Raw genomic sequence first — 20,320 nt, 5'->3', positions numbered from 1 at the left:
GCTAAGTTGGAAAACTGTCCCTTGCTTCAATTTTGGAATTCTCTGTTTTATAACTCTGTGGTTTGATGTTGGTCCCCTTGATTCATTTTGCTTCTGTTGGGCGTCCTCTTGCATTTGAGTGTGTCTAGCTACTGGCAGCCTTGCCCCTGTGTTTTTCTGCCTGAGAGCCTGCTTGGAAATGTTTTCCCCATAGGAAACAATGGAGAGTGGCTGAGGATGCCTTTTTCAGGGACTCGAAGAATTGAACCCCAAGGTCCAATCTTCCTGAAACTGGGTGGGTCTTTAGAGGGCAGTCATAAGTATGGTTCCTTGTAAATTTGGTACTGTTTGCTGGAAAAATACTACTTCAACCCCATCCCCAGATAACCTTCAGATAGTTTTCCTCTTGGGGAATAATGGCCAAATAAATCTGGGATTCTGTGATCTGTCTTAGTTAGCTCTTTCCCGGATACCCAGAATTCTGGATTTTTTGGGGGGAGGGGAGTCCCTGAAACCTGGATCCAGATTTCCCAGACTGGGGGGAAGGTGCACACTCCCAGCTGGGAGGCTGGGATGAAACCAGGAATAGGCCTCCTATGTCTAGTTTCCAAGGCAACTTTCCCAGCACAGATACCCCCAAATAGGGCTGGAAAAGTGTTGAAAGAAATGGATATTATGATTCTACAATTCGTGCTGTGTTGGCCACAAGTATTCATAAGCCACGTTTTCAGTTTCATGATGTACTGTGCAAAGTAAATAAATGAGACAATTAATTAAATTTGGCACCTTTAATCATGATTTAACTGATGTGCTATCCCAAATGAGAATGGCAGAACAGCCTAATATGATCCTATCAAAGCCAGCATCCAACCATTGCAACCATGACTTTGGCACTCACTCTGTCTCTATGCCTTCTTCTTCTTCTTCCTCCTCAGTGACTCCAGTTCTATCACCTTGTGACAGGCCTGCTGGTCACTTATGCTGCTGTTGCTACTGGAACTGTCAGGCTGTACATACTGGCTATCATTTTCATTCAGGTTCAAGCAGTCACAGGTGGAGTTGTTTGCCTTCAATGAATTTCCCCACATGTTCTCACACATGTCAGTGCCATTGTTGTACATCTACGAGTCAGAGAGGCAAAACCCATCAATTTTGCAACATCCAGTCTTGCAGGCTCAAAAGGGAATGGGCTCATTCTTGTTGTGCCCTTGTTCTCACATAGTCTATACAGTTTGGGCCATGTTTTTCTTCTCTTTATCAGGCTCAATTCAACCAACAAGATGCAGGGCTTGGGGTTTTAACATGGGAGTGTACAAATCCAAACATGGCAATGCTTCACTGAATGTTCTAAGTAGTATTTTTCAGCAATTCACACAGGCAAGAGGCTGCTGATTGCTCCAGCATAAGGGCTAAAAGCATCAGCAAACAAGTGAGTAGGGTCGCCAACTCTGAGTTGGGAAATATCTTGAGATTTGGGTGTGGAACCTGGGGAGGGCAGGGCTTAAGGAGGAGAGGGACCTCAACAAGGTGTCCTGCCATAGTGACCCCCCTTACAAAATAGCTATTGTCTGCAGGGAATCGATCCCTGTTGTCTGGAGATGTTATAATCCTGGGAGATCTCCAGGTCCCATCTGGAGGTTGGCAACCCTAGGTGATGCCTCTACCTCTCGGGTACTGGCTAAGCCTATGCTTAGATCTTAGCAGTTGTTGTATTTAGCTACATAGGCCAACTCATTTAATTTTTCTTCTGTGTTTCAAACGTAAAAGAACTATCCAAAGAATGAAGTGTTTAAAATCTAGTTCAAGATGGCTTGATTGGCAGACTGTGAGCTGAAAAAAGTGCAGCAGCAGCAAGTGTAAACTACTGTATATTTTCATGCCATTGCTAGAGGGCAGGAGAAGATTTGAAGATGACTTCTTTTAAAATTCTAGATCAGTAGATCCTCAAACTGTAAAGCTGGGGAATATTACTGTGTTACATCAAGAAAGGGGAATACTTGACTTCCCAATGTATTGCAAGACATAAATTAAATAATTGGAGGCACCCATAAGCCCAAAATCTCCACTGTAATGATTTTAAGTAAATGTGTGCATGTGTCTTTAAATGCTTGGTGAGATAGGTGAAGAGCGGGGGTGAAAGAGAGGGATGAGTGAGTGATATGATTGGTTGATGACAGAGTGTGGGCAGAGTGAATGCAGTTTGAGAAAAGGGCAGAGAGAAAAGTTTCAGTCAGAAGAAAGCAGGCTAGCTGTGTGCTGCCTGAATATGTTGAAGTGTTTATGAGAGAAATATAACCTGTGTGGAACCTGAACTGAGCATGTTTGTGAAAGGACACTCAGTCAGGGAAAGAGAGGCTAGCTTTGTGCTGCCTGAGCAGATTTAATATTTCTGTGAATGAGAGTCAGAGAAAGAGGCTCGCTGTGTGCTGCCTGAGGAGTTTTAAGCATTTTTATCCTGGTGCAGGCACTCAGTAGGGCCCTCAGTGCACTTGCGCCAGGATAAAAAGTGAGTCATTTGAAGCACTGCTCAGCTTTTATACTAGGATACTAGCGACAATGCTTGTTGTGTGAAAAATACAATGGGCTCCAGCAAACTGATTTGGTGGGGCCCCTCCCAGAGGCATTGGCAATGCTCCTGCGTGAGGATAAAAAAATGAGTCATTGCCAATACGGCTTGAGTTTTATATAGTAAGATTGTTATAATGGTTGATCTTCACAAATTCTCCCTTGGCTTAGAATATGGTTTATTTAATTTTATAAATTGTGGAGTCAGTTCATATACTGACCTGACCCATTCTCACATGCTAAACTAACATTATGGGCCAATCCAGATGTAAAAATTGAGAGGAAATTTTTTTTTTATGGAAGGCATGGACAGACAGAGGGATTTTAACTCTGTATCAACTGATAGGCTATGATGATGAGTTTTCATTGTTTCTCAGCTGAGGTTTAGATATGATCTGCCAGTTTTTGCTGAATGGCAATAGTTACAATTGCAATATGTGTTGGTATTTAAATATGGCCCTGCAGCTTTGAGTATTTCAGAATCTCCCCCACTTCTGGAAACTCTTATTGAATCAACACAGAAAATGAAACCTACAGTATTTGTCTATATTATACTTGAAATCGGTTAATAAATATGATATGCAAGTCTCAGAGATGAATGGAATGATGAGCTCGATCATCCAGTTCTGCAAAGCAATGGGGGCATTGCTTTAAGCATTCTACCTGTTACTTCTACGGACCATAAGTGCTAACTTATGCAGCAAAAAATTATATTCAGCGTATAGTGGACATCACAGTGCTTTTTAAATAAAGGTTTAAGTACAGTGTTGTGAGGATCCTCCCTCACTGGCGCCCTCTTCTGACGGCCTGCCATCCTACCAGCTCTCCAGGCAGGTGTCCTCCGGCCTCAGATGGGCAGGGAAGGGGGTTGCACCACCTTGTTCCTTCTGCCCTGGGAGTAGCAGCATGCTCCAGCTGTCTCTCCCTGCAAAATCCTCCTCGGCCTTCACAGGAATCTGAATTTAAAGGCCTCCCCTGGCCCCACCTCCCTGGCTCTGCCCCCAGTCGTCACCCAGTCTCCCTGACTGGCCCTGTCCCAGCCTAACTGCTAGGAGGGCTGGGTAGACTCTGCAGTCTCCTGGCCCCACCCACTCCATCCCCACCTAGGGTGGGGCATTTGGTCTGCTCTCTGCCTGGCTCACCCCTGCTGCTTCTGAACCCTCCCCAGTGGCTCCCTTGGCATCTTGGGGCCTGCGCCTGCCTCTCTTGTTCTGATGGCAATCTCCTGTGAGCCTGGATGAAGTGGAGCCATCTGGGCAACTGCAGGAGACAGGTGAGTCTGCTGAGTGGCTGCAGGCTGTTCCCCAGAGTTGTGCCTGGGCGTCGGCTGCAACTGGCCTAAGGGTGAGAGAGGCCTGGAGGCCTGTAGGAGCTCCTGCAACTGAGGTACTGCCAGAGGCTGTGCTGCAGGGCCTAAATGGGGTGCCTGCTGCTGCAGGGCTGGCGGTGAGGGTGGACAAAAGGCCGGCGTTGCCAGACAAGTGTCCAATTGCTGGCATTGTAAGTTACAGGACACATCTCTTAAACATTACAGGATGCATCTCTTAAACATATGATTTGGATGTTATTTGGTCCTTTTGGGATGAAGTACTTACTCATATTAATTTTATATTAGAATGCTTATTTATTGAAGATGTTTATGTACTTTTAAACTCTTTGCTGTCTCCTGGAGCCTAACTGATGGTCAAGGGAAATGGAACCGCTGTGAACTTACAGTCGCTAAAAGACTTATACTATAGCACTGGAAAAACAAAAACCCATTTCCCATAATTAATTGGATTTTGGACATTATAAACTTATAAACATCTGAACATATTGCATATAAACAATTCCATATGGACTTATTTTTAGATTTGGAGACCTTTTATAGAAGCCTGTGTATAGATTTGCCACCATTGTTTTTATTTTTGCTTTGCTTTTCATTAATAAATAAAAAAAATAAAAAACTGACTGCGTGAGCACTGAATAAGTGGGGAAGAAATTTCCTTAATTTCTGGAATGTCACCTGCTAGACTAATAGTGCCATCCTAAACAGGTCTACTCAGGGCTATTAAATGGGCTTACTCCCAGTAGAAAGCTGTTCTTAGAACTGTATCATTAAGCACTGGGTATGGATGCAGACCTGCAGCAAGCGAGGCCTTGTCTTCCCTGTGTGAAGCCTTCTGGGTCCCTTAAGTGGCTCATGCGTCACTTACAATACATTACCTGGTTGAATGGGATGCACTTATTCCTACAACGGTTTTCTCCTTTTTCATCAATTTCCCAGTCTGTCAACCAGTTATTGACACAAGTGAAATCATTTTTACAAGCTTCATACCTGCAAGGCAGAGAAAGAAACAAAGCAGAGAAGATTACTTTGCTTGATTACTTGCTATGTCTCTCTTGAATCAAAACACTCTAACTATATTTATAGTTTGCCTGTCTCAAGGAGAGTCAAAGTGGATTATACAGTGTCAGGGCCGGTGCCAGAGTTTCTGGCGCCTGAGGCTGGGGGCAGCTTCAGGGCTGTTGCTGCCCCCGTGCGTGCGTGCGCACACACCCAGACTGCTCAGCTGCCCCGCACCGCCTTGGCCACCTGCCGCACCTGGCCCGCAGCTGTGTGCTAGCAGCGGCGGTGGCAGCACGGGGCAACTTAGAGCGGGACCAAACAAGATGAGGGTCGTGCAAGTTTTCTTGGAGGGATGGAACAGAATAATGACAGAAGAAAGCAAAGGGGAAGGGAAAGGAGAAAGCTGGACCTAGAGAAAACAGCTCTACCTCAGGGTGTGTGCTTTGAATGAGCTGCTGAAGACGCAAATCCTTCTTCCAGGCACAAGCCCCTGTCCCCATCCCCGGCACGAGGGCATCCTGGGAGAGAGCAGCAGCAGCCCACCCTGGAATGGTCTTTGGGTGCCGTCATGCCTCAGGTGGGGTGAGCCACCTTACGCTGCCACCACTCTGGGATTTAGGGTCCCTTAAGAAGGCCCAGAGTACCCTCCCAACCCTTCTGACCTCTGTAGCTTGGCCAACAAACAGGCATGAGGACCCAGCAGAGTAACAACAAACAAAAGGATTTATTCACAAGGAGGTCAGTTAATATCAGACAAGCAAGCAAGCAAACAAGGTGCCTTAGCAACAATAGATGGGTGAAAGTAAAATAAACAAAAGGCCCTAGCACGACTGAACCCACTGTCCCTCTGTCTTCTAGGCCTAGGGTTGCCAGGCCCCCTCAATCTCCCAACGGGAGATTGGGGCCTGGCTCTTACCTGGGGGGGGGAAGTGTGCGCGCGCTTTGCGCGCACTTGCCCCTGCAAGCGTGATGATGTCACTTCTGGGAAGTGACGTCATCACGCAGCCCCTGGATTGCGCCGTTGGGGGCTGCTGTGGAGTACAGGAACGCTCCTGCACTTCGCAGCAGCCTAAAACGGGCCCAATCCGCACCAAAACAGGTGCGGATTGGGCCCATTTGGGGCCCCTGCGGAGCACAGGAGCATTCCTGCACTCCACAGGGGCCCACAACAGGCCTGATCTGCACCAAAACGGGCCCGATCCGCACCTGTTTTGGCACGGATTGGGCCCATTTTGACATGGATTGGGCCCGTTTTGGGCCCCTGTGGAGTGCAGGAACGCTCCTGCGCTCCACAGGGGCCCCAATCCAGGCCAAAACAGGCCTGATGCTGGCGGCTGCTGTGCATGGGCGCGCGCAGCTCCCCGGGGGGGCGCGCCTGGAAGGTGCACCCCCCCCGCTGGCCAGGTAAGTAGGGGCGGGGGTGGGAGCGGGGGATCCCCCGCCCCCACCGGGGGTCTGGCAGCCCTAGCCAGGCCTGTCTTCTCACCCTACCTGGATGAGGGCCTCTCTCCCTAGCAGAAACCTCCTCTGGCCTGCTCCCTGGGAGAAAGAACACAGGCATTTTTCCTCCCAGACTTATATAGCACCAGGCCCCTGTGTTCTGATTGGCCAAAAAGGGCGCCAAAACGGCCCAGGGCCTCCTGGGAATTGTGGGCAGGCTTACTCCCACTGCGAACAGGCTTCTGAGGCCTTGCTTGACCTTCCTGGCACAGCCAGATCATGACAGGTGCCCTCATTTCCAGCAGACAAGAGATAGGGGGGAATCCTGGAATCCTGCTTACTACAGCCAGTTGAGGGCAATGATTGACAGAAGGCATAGAGAAAGAATGAATAAAAGAGAAGCCACTCCTGTTCCATTTCTTACTTCACAAGGTAGTGGGAAAGATCTCTGGTTTGTAGCGTAGCAGTACTAATGCGAATTATTGTTAAAGGCCACTCAGCTTTTCATGGCCACATTCTGTGAACAAGCAGGAATGATACAACACTTGTTCATACTGGTGTCCTTGGTCTTGATTTGGTTGAAGGAAAGAAGCAGGCAGTGTGTTCCTGAACCTCTTCTCAGGATCAGAGACAAGCTGCTCTCTGCAGCAGGTAATCATCTTCCCAAATGAGAATCTCTTTACTCGAGACGCCTGGGCGCGTGTTCCTCAAGTGCTGGGAGATGCAATGTTAGCTGGGAAGCATAGTTTTAAAAGACACCACCGGCGGAGGTTGCTCCAGAGAGGATGGACTGTCTCCCCTTCCAGAGCCTTTGCCCGTTAGCCCTTGCTGCTTAAAACTTTGAATTTAACTGAGCCAGAACATGTCAGAAGTTTTGTGTAGAGAGAGACTGAGAAAAGGAGCAAGGACACACACCCTCATCTTCCATTTGCAGCTTGTGACTGTATCATCATTTCTTTCCCCCAATGCCTTTAAGACCTAATTCAAACACTAAGCCGATGAGGAAAAGAGCTTCTTTGTGCAGCTTTGCATAACTTGGTCTCAGTTCACCTGTGCAGCTGCTTAGCTTACACACCATTGATCCCTGCAGATACCATGCTGGCAATGCAAACTGTACTTTGCACAGATTGCAGTACAGCTTAAAGGAGATGTTGAGCCTGTAGAAAGTTACAGAGGGAAAATCTTTTACCTTGTGTAAATCAGGCCAAAGTCAAAGGCTTTGGCCTTTTCTCCTCTTTCTCAAATTTATATGCTTTCCAACATGGTTATTTTGCTGGCTACAACCTCCATGAGTGATGGACATATTCCACAGATAACATCTTTCATTGTTGTATAGGAGGGAGACATACTGAAGGTGTAGCTTCTTTTACCATGCTAATACAATGACATGAAAAGTTGCACTTGCTGAAGTTCCTTGTTCTGTTAAACTATTAAGTACATGGGAATCCCATTATATATCGAATCTGGCAAGTCTTCTTTGTAGTGGTTGCTGAACCAATGGTAACATTTCCACTTCATTAAGCAATTAGTGTCTTTCATGTTTAAAAGATGCTTGAGATAATCCAGCTTCAAAGCATATCAGAGGATTGAAGAACAGGATATCTGAAGAGCTGTATGGTGTTTGGAACCAGAGAAATGAGGGGGTAAGTAATGCACTTTCCCCAAATCCAATTTCTTGTTTTGCCAAATATGTGTTTTCATTTAGAACTACTCTTGATATCAGTAGTGAGAATTATTAAATTTGCTAAGTCCACCATTTCCTCTTTAATCATCCAAGATTTCTTTGGCAGGTTAGTTGGAAAGGGAAAGGGCTCTCCATCTGATGACAGCAGAGTTTTGGAAGCAGGCAGTTCTGAGCCCATTAAAAAAAGAGGAAAACTTGGCACAAGGTGCCTTAATTTTTTTTTCAAATAAAGTCCCAGCTTCCACAGAATGTTGTGAAAATTGCTTATGAAAACATGCAGGAGATTTTTAAGGAAGAGCAGCACATGGTAAAGTAGGTAGTGTCTCTGGTAGCTACATAGCTTGCATATGTAACAAAGAACCATGCACATTTTACTTCAGATGTGGAACAAGTGGGAATTTTGTTACAGTTTTTCCAGATCTGCAGCTAAAAACAGGACTAATAATGAAAATAGCATGAGTAGGGGTCAGCAACTGGAGGCCCCAAGGCCAAACTGGGTCCCTGGGGCTCTACCTTCATGCTGCAGTGGTTTAGCTGACCTTTCTGTCTGTGTTTCTTGGCTGCCTGTCTGCACTAGTGAAGATTCAAGGCAGCTTACATAGATACAAGTAAAATACTTCACATACGCTGGTAAAACATTTGAAGCGAAATAAAATGTGGTGACAAATCTTGGGGTTGGATCCTGCAGAGGGTTTTTGTTGACAGGAAGGGGAAGAATTTTGCCATTTCCTCCCTATCACTGAATGCCTCCAACTCTTCCTTCATACTAACCCTGGTGGTCCCCCGTCCCCCAGAAGCAGCATTTTGGTGGTCATTTGGGGTTGCAGTTTTTTAATGGCTTTAAAAAATATACTGTGGTTTTTAACTATAAGCTGCCTCAAAGCACTCTGAAGGAGTGGTGTAGAAATATTTTTTTTTTTTTTTAATTTTTATTGAACATTTGTTGCAACATATCATTTACAATCAAAAACATCTTTCAGGTCAAGTCAAAAATCCAGTATACAATACATTATAAACCTTATTTTTTAATGAGTATCATTGATGCACCCTTATGACAACTCAGTTATGCAGACAGGTTAATAGAACGAAAGGTAGCCATTATTTGTCACAACTTGTAATATTTTTGAGTTGGGTTGTAAATCGTGTTTTTCTATGTATTCCAAAAAAGGAAGCCATTTGTCAATAAAACCGGTATTTTCTGTAAATTGTTCTGCATTTTGTATATCATTACTTATTTTTTCTAAAATAAAATGGTTCCAAATTTTAGAAAACCAAGTCTCAATTGTTGGTGGTCTCTTTGATTTCCAAACTGTCGCGATAGCACTTTTGGCAGCAATAAAGAGTGAAGCAACGAGTTCCTTTCTAATCTTGGGAATGTGCAGATTTCCCCATAGATCTAAAAAAATCAGTTTCGGATCAAAAGGAATTTCATAAGTAGTGATATCTTTAATTTTCATTAACACCTCCTCCCAAAATTGCCTTACTATTTTACATTCCCACCAGCAGTGAGCAAATGTTCCCTCCTCGCCGCAGTTTTTCCAACATTTAGGGGACGATCTAGTTGATATCATTGCTAACTTTTTGGGGGTTAGGTACCATCTATGTATCACTTTAAATGTTTGGAGTTTAGTTACGATGACTTTTGAATTAAATATGCCGGATGACCATATATCCTTCCAAACCTCTGCAGACTTTTCAATGGAACAGTCCTTGCTCCAGCTGTTTTGGCAGCTAAGATGTTTAGTGTAGAAATATTTTTAATAAATAAATGCAATGAGAGTGGGAAGGCAAGGCAGTTGTAGTCCATTGAGGAAATCTTTCCCCATCAGTGAAAATGTTTGGCATTCTTGCCTCCATATTTTTTGTAAAAAAAATTCATTAAACATTAAATAAAATTGTTGCTAGATTGAGAGAATAATGTCAAACAATTTTATTATACTGATTTCTGTTAAAGCACAAGAAAGCAAGCTTTCAAGTTCAACTGAACTCTTAATCAGACAGAATGTGTAACCTGAAATCCTGAAGACTGTGTTGACCCAGTTAAAGTTGATCCAAAAATATATCACTTTATTTTGCATTTCTATTGAATGTTTGAAATCGTAGTTACTTGGGTGTTTACAGTCTGACACTTCCAAGGGAAATTTTGTTGACGCATCTTTCATATAACTTTAAAATGTTGGCAATAATTGCATACATTCAAAGGAATTTGGTGGTGGTACTTAAAATTACCTGTTGTATTTCATCCAAGTTACATTAGATGACAGAATATGGTATATGAGAGTGCAGTTACAAAATAAAACCCTATATCAATCCTATTTATTTTACCTTGGCCGATTCCGCACAGCTTACCTGAAGCTGGGACGTTGTGGAACATGCCGGCAAAAATGCAAAAGATCGCGTTTTCTCGTGTGAGTGTTGTGCAATAAAATGTGGTCTTTCGCGTTTTTGCCGGCATGTTCCGCAATGTCCCGGCTTCAGGTAAGCCGTATGGAATCGGCCCTTGTCAGATCTAAACTACAGTTTTCTTCCACAGCTAACAGTTTATAATATGCAGAAGGAGAGAGAATGGCAAATGTAATTACAAATCAAATTTTACTTTTGAACATAACAACTTGGGAGGGTCAGCATTTGTTTTATTATGATGAGAAGTATAAATCATCACACAACCTACCAGCCATCACAGAACTTTTGGCAGATGGGAACAGATTCAATAGCAGCTGAATAGTTGGATTTTGCCCAGTAAACAGCAATTGGTGAACACCTGTAAAAGCACTCCATCTTCTTCATGTAACTCTCGCAGCTGTTATGGTGTGAGAAACAATAGTTGTTCTTCATATACAGCAGTCACATAACTGTATGCAGCTGCCTCAATGCAGCAGTCAGCCTGCAGTTCCAACTTCCAAATCATTTTATTGAGATGCAACACAATAGATTTAGGTTATCCAATCAAAATCAGGGCCTGTACTGGCAGCCTCAAGTGTGCTTATGGTCTTCACTATGGATCACTCTACATATTAGTTTTTTAACAAGGGCCGATTCCGCACGGCTTACCTGAAGCCGGGACATTGTGGAACATGCCGGCAAAAACGCAAAAGATTGCGCGACATCACGCAAAACTCGCGCGAGAAAACGCAATCTTTCGCATTTTTGCTGGCATGTTCCGCAACGTTCCGGCTTCAGGTAAGCCGTGCGGAATCGACCAAGTTCTCCACGGAACTAACCTGTGCTCTCTGCAGACACTCATCAACTTGAGGGATTGGCTTCTATAAAAAAGGAGAGTGCAAATGGGCTCTGAAAACTGCCACGAGGAAAAGGAGAGCTCCTGGCTTTCTCCCAAGCTTTTTTTTCCATGCAAAAACAGTATAATGGGGAGATATTTCCCCATTTCTGCTGCTCAACATGGAGGTATTGTGTGCATGTGAGGCAGTAGAAAGGGGAGAACTCTCCCACCTTGTACTGTTCTTGCACATTATTTATTTATTTATTTAATCACATTTCTAGACCGCCCTCCCTGTCAGATAACAATCTCTAGTCCTGATGCCCCCACAAATATATTTGAAGTCAGAGTCCTGTTGAAGTGAGTACAAGTTGTCCACAGTAGTCCTCCTCCAGCATTCTGTACTAATTCCCCAGTGTGTGGATGTAGCATTTGTATTAACTTCAGTAGTAACCCTGTTACCAAGAACATTTTTCTTTAGGCCTGTTGGCAAACCTAGGCAACCACCATTAACTGCATTACTTCCCTAGCCATAGCACAAAAAGCATAAGCTTTTCTGCTTGTCATTTAGGCCATAAATTGTACCTAAAGTTATTTTCCTATCCCCAAGGATAGTATTTTTAAAAAACATAATGCTGATCATTATCTTTTAAAATATCCCTTTTCAGTTTCAAATGTTTAAATTTTATTTATTTATTTAATTCAATTTTTATACCTCCTCTTCAAATAAGATTTCGAAGGGTTTCACAACAAGTACAATGGTTTAAAACAATACAAAAATATAATATTAGGTAAAATCACAATAAAACAGCCTAATACTGTTACCCCTTTACTTCTAAAATCTATTGTTTTCTCTAAAATCTATTGTTTTCTATATAGGAAACTTATATATAGGTTTCCTCTCTGTAAACTTGGTATGTACTGATAATAAAATCTGTTAAGCATAACATGAAAATAATATTAAGCCAAAATAAGGCATGAAGGTGTGCTGTACCTAGCAGTGGCATAGCATGGGTTTGGAGTGCCTGGGGCAATTCCTGGGCTCCACATGTGCAAAGTGCGAGCATGCGCTCCCAAGACTGCATGATGATGTCACTGGAGGTGATGTCATCGTGCGGGGCATGGGAGCACTCCTGCGATTCAGGCCACTCGCCTACCCGTCTCCATCAGGAAGCCCTTCACTGCAGCCGTTTGAGCTGCTGCTGCCTGCTCAGTGCACTTCTCAGCTGCAGGACGGCCAGCTCAGTGCCCAGCACTCAAAGTGCAGGCTGTTCTCAGCATGCCCCCCTCCAAATTATGCGCTTAGGGTGACTGCACCTCTCCCCCTCCCACTATGCCACTGGTACCTAGTGATGTCAGGTCCCTTGGGGGCCAAAACAGAGGGCTGGGGGGGGGGCAGTGGGGTACTTACTCAGTCCTCTGTCATACTGGAAAATGTCATCAGTTTCCAGTGTGATGAGGGAGCTACAGGTTATGCCAAAGCACAGTTAACTGAAACTTACCTCTAAATGCATGTTTGGAGGTGATTAGTTAAAAAGTTTTTTTGAAAATATAACAAAAAATGCAGTTCTTACAATTGCAATCACTTATAACATACATATATATACAAATCTGGAGTAACCTTTTTATTTACATTAGAAGAATCTATTTTTTATTAAATGTATCTCCTGTAATTAACCTATGTTATAACAGGAAGGGCGTAAGCTATATATAATACCTGGTATTCTCATTGAAATGAGATAATGTTTTTTCTATTATTTATGTATCTAATATTGACTGATAAATTGTGTTTGTTGAGTGTATGTCATTTGTTGTGATAAAGTCAATAAAAGGTTGCCATTTTTCAAAAAAAAAAAACCATTGTCCTTTCTTTTCCAAGTGGTCAATAAATATTTTCTGTAATTTTTTCCATAATCATCTGATCCCATATCTTTTCAAACCATTGATTTATAGTCAGTGCTGATTTGGCATTCCATCTTGTTGCAATTACTGTTTTTGCTGCTATAAGAAGACTATTAATTAGTTCTTTTCTAATTAGAGGAACAGTGATGTCCTGCCATAGGTCAAGAAAAATTGTTAGTTGCAGTAGTAGTAAATAATTAGTCATTTTATATATAACACCTATTACTTCTTCCCAAAAAACCCTTATTTTTTACATGTCCACCAACAATGGATGTAAATCCCTGTTTCCCCACATTCCCTCCAACATAGTGTTGAATATTTAGCTGTTATTTTTGCTAGTTTATTTGGCATGTAATGCCAGTGAGTTATAATTTTGAAAGTTTGTAATTTACTGGATATTGTCAAAGAATTAAATATATTTGATGCCCAAACTTTTTCCCATTGCTCTGAGGTGATTGTTAATTCCCATTCCTGTTCCCACTTTTTTGGGTATGTATGTATTTTAGCATCTTCTGTAATAAACTCTTATACATTTTAGATAAAAGGCCTTTCTGTTTATATTCTTCTTGTTCTAGAATTTTTTCGAAATCTGTTTTTGGTTCCTAAAGAATATCTATGAGGTGTATTTGTGAGGCCATACAATTTAATTGAAAATATGCAAACCAAGGGATTTGCTGGGTAGTTTTTTCTTCTAGTTCTGCCCTTGTTAAAATTCTCTTATTTGCAGATATATCTATCAGTCTTGTTAATTTGGTTAGTTTCCAACGTTTGTTTGCTTGCTGTGTTTTTCCTGGAGGAAACCAGTCTTGCATTGTGAATGAAGAATAATGAGAAATTTTAGGGAGAATGTTTCCTTTTTAAGTGTTCCATGTTTTTAAAATATCCACTAAAAATCTATTTTGCTTTATTTTTGAGAGATTACTTCTTTTCTTATTCCATATTATTTCTTGAGTCGTGTATGGATAATACAATGGAGTCAGTATTTGAATCCAGTCAAGATTTTTTTCATTTTGCAACATCTGTACAACACTGACTAATCTAGATGCAATCGCACATGTTTTCAAATCTGGGTAGTTGAAACCCCCCGATGAGCTTTTTGTCTTAAAGTATTGAATGAGAATCTTGATTTCTTATTATTCCATAGAAATTTGTTGAGCACTGTTTTATTATTGTCAATGATTGTGTTATAGGAATTGCTTGAAAGAGAAATAATATTTTTGGAAGAATAAAGGATTTTATAAGGTGGAATCTATCTATCCATGTATATTGATGTTTATTTCTTTGAGCCAATTCTTCTTTGATTTCTTTGATTTTTTGAAAATGATTATACTTTAATAGCTGATCTAAATCCATTGGTATATTTATGACCAAGTATGATAACGTCTACCCACTGATATTTAAATTTAGAGGACAAGTGATTTTTTGTTTGTAGTGAAATATTTAAGGGGAGCAAACTAAATTTAGATGTATTTATTGTTAGACCAGTCACTTTTGCATACTCATGTAATAACTCTTGTAAGTGAACTCTTTGGATTAGTAATAAAAATTAACACATCATCTGTGAACAGATTGAGTTTATAGGTTTTTGATGCTATTTCTACTCCTTGTATTTTTTCATGATGTTGAATTGAGGTTGCCAAAGGCTCCAAAGCCGATGTGAAGAGAGTTGGTGATAAGGGACAACCCTGTCTTGTACCTCTTGACAATGTAAATGTTTCTGATACCATTCCATTTATCTTTATTTGTGCTGTCGCTTGAGTGTATATTGTTTTTATTGAATTTGTAAATATAGTACCAAAACCCATAACTTTTAGAAATTCAATTAAATATGTTGTTTCCAAGGAGTCAAGTGCTTTTTCTATATCTAGTGTTTCTGAGTTTTGATGTTTGTTAGCTGATATTATATTAAGTGTTTTATAAATATTCTCTGTCAGATCCCTTTCTGGAATAAAACCTGTCTGGTCTTGATGTATATATTCCTTAATAAATGAGTTTATTCTTTTCACCATTATTGAAGTATAAATTTTGTAATCCTGATTTAACAACGATATCAGAAGATATGATGCCTGGGTCATTTGGATTCCGTCCTTGTTTATGGATGACTATAATCCATGCTGCCTTCCACGATGGTGGTTGTTGTCCCAAATTCAATAGTGTATTGCATGCATCTGTTAGTGGCTGCAAAATGTTATTTATAAATTTCTTTTAAAATTCTGGGGTATAACCATCCGGTCCTGCTGCCTTATTATTTTTTCATCTTTGAATTGTTTCTCTGACTTCCTGTGATGTGATTGGATTTTCTAATGTCTGTCTATGTATATCTGTGAGTTTCTTGATTTGTTTGTGTTGTTGCAAATACTGTCTAATTGATTCTTCAGTTGGAATCTTTGATGTATATAATTTTTTATAGTATTCTTTAAAAGTATGACGTTTGGAGGTGATTTTTAACTAACTGCACTTTGGTTTGACCTGTAAGTCTCCCACCACACTGGAAAATGATGTCATTTCTGACACTATGCGGAAGCTAGAGGTCACGCCAAAGTGCAGATAGTTAAAAATTGCCTCCAAATGCCTGTTTGGAGGCATTTTTTAGCTAATTGTGTTTCTGCATGACCTATAGCTCCCTCATCAGACCAGAAAATGACATAATTTCTAGCACAACAGGGAGCATGGGAATGGTTACATGCATTTCTCCCTTCCAGGTGCCTTTCCCCACTGGCCAGGTGAGTGGGGCTGTGGGCAACCTTAGCTGTACCTGTTTTTCTGGCATGGCTCCTGCATGCTTAAACATCCATATCTGCATGCAGATATAAGCTTAACTTGTTGAATTTCTGCATATTGTGCAGCAGTTAAAGACATACTAGCTAGTGTAAGAAGAAAGGTAGTGTTGGCAGAGCTGAAACAGGATTCTTTCTAGCTATCTAGTCTAAAGATACCAGTGGATGACAGGATGGCATGTCCTGCATTCATGGTATCAAGATGGAGAAGAAAAGTGACAGTGAAAGGAAGGTGAGATGCAAGAAGGAAGAAGTCCCTGAGAATACAATCTGCACATTAAAGGATAGTGGCAGGATAGTAGAAAGCAAGAATAAACAGATCCCTGAGCTTTCTATTTCACCATCTCTTTGATTGTCCCCCTCTGAAACCTGAGAAAAGGACAGCATAATAGTTCTCCTTATCTTACAGGTAGCAACCATGTTTTTTTCCACTGATGACATACTGCAAGAAATCCTGAATTAAGCAGAGAAAAAGTAACAAGGGACTTACGGTTCACTGAGATTTCCACATCTGTTCCAGTAGGTGTTATTTACTTTCATTACTGGTGACTGAGCCAGCTCCTTTGTAAAGCTTGCATGGCAACAAGAGGCTGCAGAGAATTAAAAGCAAATATTTCAAAAGAAGAGTCAGAATAGGTATCTCCTATGAATATAGTTAAAATGGGAAACAGTATACAAAAGGTGAATCTTTACAAAATACCTGTTTCAGCTTTGTTATTGGAAATGATAACTTCATTCTAATTATATAATTGTACAGGCATGTTTGCCTATAGAGCAAGAGTCTAAATGAACATTATGAAATGGAGTTAAAAATTCTGAATCCCATATTTTTAATGCAAAAGGATATTATTAGGCTTCTAGCACATGCAACACCATGCAATCACTTTTAGTTACATTATACATTAGAATAAAGAGTAGCTTCACCATTGAAGTTGGATTTTTCTCCACTCTGTATGGTATTCCCTGTCCACAAGGCAGAAAGGTGCTCATGCACAATCCAAAGAGTCTCATATCCTTATGTTGAGGTAGGCTGCTTAAATGAAATAAAATACTAACACTCTTACCTCATGTCCCCCAGGCACCTTGCTCCATAGAGGGAGATAAAAAGTTAAAGATTGCCAGCTCTGACTTGGGAAATGTCTGAAGATTTTGAACAGTGTCTGGGGAGGGCAGAATTTGGGGGGGGGGTGGAGCTTAACAGGGATGTGATGCCATAGAGTTGACCCTCCAGAGCTGCCACTTCCTCCAGGGGAACTGATGTCTGTAGTCTGGAGATCAGTTGTAATTCTACCTGGAGATTGACAACTCTATGCCTCACTCTCTGGGTGTTTTCACATTGTGAGGCTTAAACCAGTTTCTAAATAATGTGATCCATAATGCATGTTTAAATCCTACATCAGCTACAGTTCACATTAAATTTATCTTGTGTGTTCACTTCCACATTAACACATAGCACAGACAGTATGAGAGAAGCCAAAGCACAATTAACCCTAGGTTTGTTGGTTCTGGCTTGGGAATTCTGGGATATTTTGGCATGATGCCTGGGGAGGGTGGGATTTGTTTAGGAGACAGACTTCAGCAGGGAATGTTGCCATATAGTCCATCTTCCAAAGCAGTCATTTTCTCTAATGAAATTTATCTCTGTAGCCTGGAGATCAGTTGTAATTCCAGATCTCCTCAGCCCACCAGGAGTTTGGCAACCCTATCTCCAAGGGATGTGGTCTCTGTTGTCTGGAACTCAGTTATAATTCCTGCAGCACTTCAGGCCCTACCTGGAGGTTGGTAACATTAGCCCCTAAGCTTTGTATGTGAGAGTGCTTTTGATATACTGCCTTGATCATTCTGGTTGAATCAGATGAGTTTTGCATTTTGTGTGAATAGTTTTATTCTGGAGAAGAGTAAGCAGATAATTTTATTTATTTTATTTATCGTATTTGTATTCCGCCCTCCCCGCAAACAGGCTCAGGGTGGATAGCATTAAAAACATTTAAAACATTCCATATAAAACATTTAAAAGCATCATACAAAACTATAAAATAGCAGCACTCTTTTTCTTGATGGCAGCAGTTCAGTTAATTACAAATAGTGCAACAGTACAGTTGAACTTAGCAGCAGCTTAAGAACAGTGGTGGGCAGCTCTCATAGGGAGGGGGGTAGATGTTGTATCCTCCAGCCAGCGGAGGCCCAGCCTCAGCCATAAGCCTGGTGGAACAACTCTGTCTTACAGGCCCGGTGGAAAGATAGTAGATCCTGCCAGGCCCTGGTCTTAGTAGACAGAGCGTTCCACCAGGTAGGAGCCAGGACTGAGAAAGCTCTGGCTCTAGTCGAGGCCAGGTGGGCCTCCTTGGAGCCAGGGACTGATAATTTATTTTCTCCTGATCAGAGGGTCTTCTGGGGAATATACAGGGAGAGACGGTCCCTCAGGTATGCTGGCCCCAGTCCACACAGGGCCTTATACGTCAATACCAAGACCTTGAGCCTGATCCGATACTCCACTGGCAACCAATGCAGCTTGCGCAATATTGGTGCAAACCTTTCTTAGTGTCTTGCATTTCCAGTATATATAAATCCACTACATTCTAGCTTAATCCATGTTTCAAAACAAGATTCAGAATAAGGAAGTATAACTGTTAATCTCTCAGACTATATTTTAATTGGACGTTGTCTATTTAAAAAGTAAATTCTGCTTACAGGATGATCTAATGAGTTAAAAGGAACACATTTTGTCTCTAATGCTTTTTTGTTATTGTTGCAAATCAATATGATTGACATCCTATAATTTGAATAACAACCTCCAGCAATGTAAGAATATTACATTTCCCAGCAATAAACCACAATATTTAGCTAGAAAACATAATTTCCCTCTTTGTTAGCATTTTTATTACACAAATTATACTGATGTATCAGTTGCAGACTATGGTAAATTGTCAATTAAATCATCTGGGAAAAGTAATAAAACTTTACCCCATTCTCTTCCTTGCTTCTACTTTTTTGATAACTATTTTAAAGATGTAATGCTCCTCTACCCTGTTATTCAAGTACAGAGGCAAGTAACTGAGACCAAAAGGTAACCACCAAGAAAGCCATCTCTTTCCAGAATTATCCCTTTATGTTACAGACACTTTTAAAAAATTTAAGGATTTAAGCTCCACCATTCCAATACTGCTGCACACACAACTCATACATGAAAAAGATATCAATTTATAACACAGGTGATATTAACAAAGCAGTGCTCCACGACTGTCAAAGCTTTGATAATAACAAGGCATTTCTCCCACTTACTCAGTGTGAAAGATTTGCAGGAAAATCACACAAAGAGGTTGAAAAGGACAGTTCTGTATCTAACAATAAGGTAACCCTCCCTCCCTTAACAGAAAGGGCTGTATGCCTTATTAACAAACAAGGCCCAGATATGGAATTTCCAGGCATGTGCTCTGAGAATCACACGCTATTCATCATAACAGCATATAAATCGTCTCTGGACATAGTGATAATAGAGTTAACACATGGGCCGAAGAACACAAGCAATTAGGAATTTTGCAGCTGAGGTCAAAATTAGAAGTGGGCTGGATAGTACATAAATAACAATATGTCAGCTCAACTATAATGAATCCCCAATGCCTCAAACTAACATGGATAGCAACAGAGCTGACAGTTAAGTAGTTTTGCAAATGGTCATCCCTTGATTATGTAGATCTCACATTTTTTATATATGGTGCATTCCTGCAAGTCAGGCTCTGGGGTAGCTTTCTTCTTGTGAGTAGGCCCGTTTAGACATTGATGCCCTTTGCTGGTAGACACTGCTAAGAGGGCAAAGAATAGGAGCACAGAAAACTTCAACATATTCTTCCCACTTTTTTTAGCAATAGTCCTGTATAGAAAGATGATATTCCAATAAGAGTTAGTTTTAAGTACAAGCTCAGTTAGAAATGTCAGAAAGAAAAGCTACTGCAGTGTGGCAGAGGAACAAACCAAACACAAGAAAAATTGTTGACTTGCTCTTTCATCACTAAGTGCTAATCTGAGGTACAGTTAATTTTTGTACAAGATGGACATGTATGTATCAACAGTAAAGTCCTGAGCAGCAGGGCCGAAGCTCCGTCAAGCTAGATAATGAAGTGGGCTCAAAAACATCCTGTTAAAGCTTGAAAGCATGCTCCACCCCCTCCACTACCACAGAGCAATCTGGCACACTGGCTCAGTTCACGAGAGAAGCATAAACAGGAACCTACAAAGCTTTTCCAGGGCAGAGATGAGGGGGTTATGGGCACCTCTTCCTTGTAACCATTCTGAGACATTAGAACAGCTTTGTACCCAAGTAGCATGAAAGAAAAGGGTATCAAAGGAGTTTGCAGGCACTTTCCTGGAACTGGAGTAGGATGCCACATTAGGTGTTGCAATGCAAAATTCTTTTTTGTACTCAAGCT

At 41.5% G+C, this 20,320-nt stretch overlaps 1 protein-coding gene across 3 annotated transcripts in view; it reads right to left on the bottom strand.

Moving 5' to 3' along the window:
- Positions 1-752: 752 nt before the first annotated feature.
- Positions 753-20,320, bottom strand: part of LOC129330027 (riboflavin-binding protein-like) — a 55,426-nt gene continuing 35,858 nt past the window's right edge. For 2 of the 3 annotated variants that reach the window (XM_054979863.1, XM_054979862.1), the window contains exons 2-5: positions 16,384-16,483; positions 10,669-10,797; positions 4,750-4,861; positions 753-1,100 (exon numbers count right to left, since the gene is read on the bottom strand). In XM_054979863.1, coding sequence (XP_054835838.1) covers positions 885-1,100; positions 4,750-4,861; positions 10,669-10,797; positions 16,384-16,483 — 557 coding nt within the window. In that variant the 3' untranslated portion in view covers positions 753-884. Of the gene's footprint in view, positions 1,101-4,749; positions 4,862-10,668; positions 10,798-16,383; positions 16,484-19,594; positions 19,765-20,320 lie in introns of all 3 variants that reach the window. The other variant, XM_054979861.1, reaches the window with a different exon arrangement.

The sequence above is a fragment of the Eublepharis macularius genome, chromosome 5 (assembly GCF_028583425.1).
Source record: "Eublepharis macularius isolate TG4126 chromosome 5, MPM_Emac_v1.0, whole genome shotgun sequence".
NCBI lineage: Eukaryota > Metazoa > Chordata > Lepidosauria > Squamata > Eublepharidae > Eublepharis > Eublepharis macularius.
This window is presented reverse-complemented; position numbering and strand designations above follow the sequence as displayed.